The 6,497-nt window shown below is 28.0% G+C and overlaps 1 protein-coding gene across 1 annotated transcript; it reads right to left on the bottom strand.

Annotated features, from left to right (window-relative positions):
* Nucleotides 1–360: 360 nt before the first annotated feature.
* Nucleotides 361–2,326, bottom strand: LOC141706254 (uncharacterized). The gene is made up of 2 exons (XM_074509064.1): nt 1,110–2,326; nt 361–798 (listed from the first exon to the last, which is right to left on the bottom strand). The coding sequence occupies exons 1-2, from the start codon at nt 2,227–2,229 to the stop codon at nt 761–763; spliced, it is 1,158 nt and encodes a 385-aa protein (XP_074365165.1). The 5' UTR covers nt 2,230–2,326; the 3' UTR covers nt 361–760.
* Nucleotides 2,327–6,497: the final 4,171 nt, after the last annotated feature.

The following is a 6,497-nucleotide window of genomic DNA, read 5'->3' as shown; positions in this document are numbered from 1 at the left end:
TTCAGAATTGTATAATTTGAAGTATGGTGAAGAATTTTCTAAGGATTGCAAAGGCATTCTATTTATGATATAACTAGCACACAAAATGGCATCCCCCCAGAATTTTGGTGGCAAATGAGCTTGTAAAAAAATTGCTCTTGATATTTCTAACAGGTGTCTATGCTTCCTCTCCACAACACCATTCTGTTGTGGAGTGTAAGCACAAGTAGTTTGATGAATTATCCCTCTATCTTTATATAATTGTGCACAATTCCCAGCAGATAATTCCATTGCATTGTCAGATCTTATAAACTGAACAGTAGTATGAAAATGATTTTCTACATAGTTAAGAAAACTTTACAGAACAGAATATACCTCAGTTTTGTATTTGATCAAATGCACCCATGTGAATCTGGAAAAATCATCAACTATTGTGATAAACTGATTACAGCCAGTAAGAGACTTAGTTCTGTAAGGGCCCCAAACATCAATGTGCAATAGCTGAAATGCTCTATTAGACTTTACATGACTGACCGGAAAAGGTTTTCTAGTTTGTCTAGCTGCAGGACATATTTGACAAACTGTTGAATCTAAACAATCTTTTACAGATAAGGAAGGCATGAGTATTTTCAGTTGAGTGAAAGGCAAATGTCCCATTCTGAGATGCCACAGCTTAGCTTCTTCCACAGATTTGGAGATGGCAGCATTACAACAGCTTTTGACAACAGAAAGACTAGAATCTGAACCATGATTAGAGATTGTATACAATCCATTTGACAAGTTACCAAGTAGAATCTGAGGCCTTCTCAAGGAATGGCCCTGAATAAAACATTTTCCATCAGTAAATGTCACTTGACAAGATAAATCCTTACTCAATTTAGCCACTGATATCAAGTTAAATTGAAAATCAGGTACATGAAGTACATCCTTCAGAACAATTTCATCATTTATTTTGACAGATCCTATATGAAAAACCTTTACTCTCTTACCATCAGGAATTGTAATGGAATTATTTGTATCCTTAACAATTTTATATGTTGTAAACTTCTCAATACTTGGACATATATGATCTGTAGAGCCACTATCAATTATCCAGTCACCATTGAAAGCAGAAAATAAGCAAAATTTACCTGCAAGTAGAGCATGTTTACCATCATCAGAATCAGATGGACCAGTAGTATTGTTATTCTTCTGATTGATCAAGTTCAACAAATGATTATACTGTTCCTTAGTTACAGTTTCAGAGTTTCTATTCATTTCTTCAGTTGCAGAATTCTCAGAATAATCTTGTCGAGGAGTCTGAAGTGTCATAGCAGCAAACTTTCTATTCTGCCTGTCCTGAAAACCTGGTGGATAACCATTCAATTTGAAACACCTTTCCATGCTATGACCTGGTATCTTGCAGTGATTACAAAAATATGCTGGTTTTCTTGTAAATCCTTGATCACCATTCTTTTGCCAGTTTGCATTTGAACCTGTATTAGAAGCCACATTTCTGTTAATCTGGTATGAAGGATTAAACTTCTTTCTATCAGCATAAAATGCCATTGAGTCAGATGCTGTAGAAGCAGCAGAGATTTCTTTGTGCCTCTCCTCCTGAGCAAATAGTCTGTAGGTTTGTGCTATGCTTGGCAAAGGTTGCATCATTAAAACATTGCCTCTTACCAAGGCAAACTGTTCTGATAACTTCATCATGAACTGCAACACCCTCTGTTCTTGTTGTCTTTGAACCAGCCTTTGAGATAGATTGCAAGTGCACAACTCACAAGTACAGTATGGCAATGGATTTGCATCATTCAATCCATCCCAGAGAGTCTTAATCTTGGTGAAAAAATCTGAAACAGAATCAGTTCCTTGATTGATCTCCAACAATTGTTGTTCAAAAGAGTAGATTTGAGCCATTGATGTATAACCATATCTGTCTGCTAAATCTTTCCATATCTCCTCAGCAGTTTGATAAAACAGCACACTCTTAGCTATAGATTCATCAAGATTGGCCAACAACCATGAAATCACTAGATTATTACACCGTTCCCAGTATTTGAACTCAGCAGCCGTGATCTCAGGTTTTGCTATTGTTCCATCAACAAATCCAAGTTTATTTTTAGTAGATAGTGTTAAGATCATAGACCTTTTCCAGTTATGAAATCCAACTCCGTTGAATTTAGCAGACACAAATTGCGTAACATTAGCATCAGAAGGATGAATATAGTAAACACTAGACGGATCTTGATTACCTTGTAATGCCATGAGACTGTTTGATGATTTGACTCAATGGAAGAAAGTGATAATCAGAAACTAGAATACAGTTTTGACTTCTAAACAATCAGCAAATCACAACAAGAAATCTGTTTAGCAATTCAATCAAGAACAAAGTGATTTTAGAAGAATCAAGATACGATCAGAAAAAAATAGCAATTGACAATATTTCGAGTAAAATTTCGACTTAAGAACTCAGTGTTTGTAGAAGAACAATGAAGAATCTATACACACAGATGAAGAATGTATGTATATACGAATATTACGCAACAATTTCTACGAACTAAATCGTTAAAGCTATTACAAAACAAGCAACAAAAAAAAACGATTAAAACGGAAGACACGAAGATGATAAACGAAGATGATAACACCTGAGATCAGTACGTAATCATCCTTTTTCAGATTTCACCATGAAAGCTAGGTTTGCAAGCTCTGATACCATGTTAACTATTGAAGAAGAAGAATGAAAAATGATTGTATATTGCAGAAAATTAAGAACTGTACAATGTGATTGTTTCCTACAGCTTATATACAAACTATTTGGTGGCAAAGTTAGTTATAACTAACTGCCAGCTGTAAAAGAAAATAAAGAAAAATAGAAATTACAAGAATTACTCTATCCTTTTTCTAATTGTAATTCTAATTCTCCAACACTACAACTACTATTCTTAATATATCCCTTTATTTTGATTGTTAAAAATAAAAAAAATAACATTGTATACATGTCAAATTATTAAATTGCTAAAATACTGCTGTTCAGCTTAATTTGATATCATGTATATTTTCGTTCATTCCAAAACCATACATAATGTTTGATTGACTGTTTTTAAAATCTAATAGTCCACAGTATTAAATTTATTATTATATACTAGATTTATTATTTTTATTATAAATCTTTAATTATTATATATTAGTATAAATATATTAAAGTTATAATTTAATTAAAAAATAATATTTTAAAATTATTTGAATGTTAATCTACCCGTATTTTGCACAGAATTTAAACTACAGTATGTAAAATTTATGTATCAAACTCGGCAGATACATGTAACAAATTTTTCACACAAATCTCAGTCAACTATAATTATATATGACGACACATATACTATAAAATAATTACCATATATAATTTTATATGCAAAATCTAGAAGTAAGTTTGAACGATAGAGTTTGTGAGATTTTACTACTTTGTCGCGGATGTATTAACGGACAACTAACGACAGTTATAAAATGTTTATACAAAATGCAGTATTTTTGAAATTGGAGGTACACAGATTGCATTTTTGAAAGATCAAGTACACACTCTGCACAAAAGATAAATTTTAGATACACATTATGCATTTTACTCAAATAAATATAATTTTTTATGGAATTCTATATATTTCTCTTCAACGCAACTATAACCAAATAAAATGTTGTGAATTCTAGTATTATAGATAATATGTTCGGATTTAAAAAAAATATTTATTATTTATTTTAAATTTTACATTTATTTTATCTTATTAATAAATAGTAAATAAAAGTTTTAAAATCTAAATATTTATCTAATATACTAGAGTTTATAACTTTTCAATTGATTACTGTATCTTTGAAGAAAAATATGTAGAATTTAACAAAATATAATATTTACTTTCTCGTTACATTTTTGAAAGAATTTATTTAATATTTATGTGACTTTAATGATTAAAATAATATGCTATTAAAATTAATAAATAATTTAATATATGGTTTTCAATTTAGTGAGTTAATGTTTAACCCCTAAAATTTTTGTACAATCTTTTTAGCAATACAAAATAAGGAAGAAGATTCAAAGATTCGAACAATACAGTATGTACATAGTACAAGACAAATTTAGCTACCGTCTTAACACAACAGTGTTTAAGAAAATTTTTGGAGGAAAATTTTGGTAAACCTACTATTTCTCTATTTATATCGACTTTATAGCCATCATTTTTAGTTATAATGACAAATTTTAATTTAATTTAATTTAATATTATGTTCTTTAGTAGCATTTTGTATTTGTAATTGTAAGAACAAGTCCAATAACCTGTCAACTTGCATTGTTTCTTACCTGTGCTTCCATTTTCGTGTAATAAAAGGTAACACACATATACGACACAATTAGCATTTATGTACTAAACCTTAAACAGTAATACATACATTTCGTTTATATTTCCCGTATAAATATAAAAAAATAAACGAATAAATATATAAAAATATTATAGTTTTGGATATAATTTTATTTATATAAATATTAAAAATATATATTTACAAAATAATGGTATATTTAGATATATTTTAAAAATATATATATATAAATTATATGTATATATACATATAATATTACAAAAATATGTATATTATATATTAATGAATATATAAATATTATATATATAAATATTTATTAATAAATTTAATTATTTCGTGTACTTATTGTTATGTAGTGTCTCATACCTAAGATTTAACACATATTTGAACCTATTTAAATTTGGTATTTTTCATATTATGTATTTTAGTGTTTATGTACGGAAAAGCTAAACACATAGTTATTCTTGCTTTTAATTGAATCGTAAGGAACTAGAACAAAAAATGTGCTTCAATAATATTAAACGGCTAATCAATTTACTAATATTTTGATACCATTTTTTATTTTGAAGAACTTATCCCTTTTTTTAAGGGATGTCCCAACATATTTTTTTGATAATATAATAAGGATCTGCTATCTTCCACTTTCTTTTTTATACTTTCATGTATATTGAATAATGATCCAGTGTGTATAAGTAATATTGTTGGAGACTATATATGTAAAATCTGTAATTTTATTTTATTTATTTATTTATATATTTATTTATTAGATATTGGATAATAATTCGTTTAGATTAATATTTTAATTTAAAATATTCAGGAAACTTTTTGCTTAAGTTATTGAGTTGGGAAAAAATTTGTTATTTGTGGAAATAAGTGTAAGAATAAATTAGAAGATCGAAATCTTTTTATCTTAGGTATTTGTGTGTCAATATTTTATTTTGAAAATTTACTTGAAGAGCATACAAAATCTTTAGGAGGAAATTTTATTATATCCTAATTAAAATTAGAGTTTTATGTGCCTATATAAGGACTCCATTAAAAAATAATAAAAAATTTGTACAGAGTCATCGTTCCATCAAAGAGGTACATGAAGCTTTCTCTGCTTATTTATTTTATTACATGTATGTGTGTTATGTGATAATAGATGTATGCCATGTCCCCCATTCAATCTATTATTGTGTCTTGCTTTACTTGTAAATATGTGATGTTACCTTACACGGCAGGTATAAGTTATTTAATATGTCCATGTTCTGTATAGTTTTGAAGGTAAAAAGCATGTTCACATTATAGTATAAGTATTATCTCGAAATCTATAAAGCATGATAACTCGTTTTATGTGAAATTGCATGATATTTGCTTTAGTTATTTAATTTATATTGATTTTATGTTGACTGTCATTGAACATTGATGTCACGAATTTGTACAGAACATGTATTAATTAATTTTACAATCAAAGAAAAATGTTAACTTTTAAGTGGAACAAAATCTAGAACTTTTATTATTTTATGATTTCCAGAAAGGAACAAATTTTGTTTAGGTATGCATGCTTTGTTTTTGTGTCTTAATTAATTTGTACGCATTACCTATGTTTAATTTACTTAAGGTCATACTTGGATTATTAAATTATGAGTATATAGTTTCCTGCCATGTTTTAACTTATGGGTTTGATTCTAAAAAAAAAATTGGTTAATTAAGTCTTTACTTGTATAAAAAAAAACCTATGCTCAACTATAATAATCTTGTTTATTATAAGTAACTAAATTGACATACATGCTTAATATTTTAATTATATTGTATAAAAAGATATTTCTTGCACCAGGTTACATGTTTTTGTTGACTAATTGATTAAGTACATGTATTATACGCAAACAAACTAGATTCATTTAGACATGCAACTACATTTTAAGGTTTTAAAATGAATAAGAAAGTTTATGCCATGTATTTGGACCATCTCCTTGTGTAAGCTTTGAAACCCAATTGTTTTATTTAGTTTTACTTTGTTAAAGGTAAATATGCATGGTTTACTTGCTACCTGTGCATGTAATATAAAAATAAATGTTAGTTTTGAGTTTTCTGTGAATAAAATTTAGATAAAAGTACCTGTTCAGTTGAGATTCTTCTTGTAACGAATGTATAAGGTTGTTGCCGAGTAAATAATCTATTTTGTTCTG

Source organism: Apium graveolens, chromosome 2 (genome assembly GCF_009905375.1).
Source record: "Apium graveolens cultivar Ventura chromosome 2, ASM990537v1, whole genome shotgun sequence".
NCBI classification, from domain to species: domain Eukaryota; kingdom Viridiplantae; phylum Streptophyta; class Magnoliopsida; order Apiales; family Apiaceae; genus Apium; species Apium graveolens.
Note: the sequence above shows the minus strand (reverse complement) of the source record. Positions and strands in the feature narration are given on the sequence as shown.

What these genes read in the sequence shown, in the direction of transcription:
- LOC141706254 (XM_074509064.1), bottom strand. Translation starts at nt 2,229, where the DNA reads ATGGCATTACAAGGTAATCAAGATCCGTCTAGTGTTTACTATATTCAT. An exon ending in TAAACATGCTCTACTTGCAG is followed by an intron (nt 799 to 1,109) that starts GTAAATTTTGCT and finishes TGTTTTATTCAG; the next exon opens with GGCCATTCCTTGAGAAGGCC.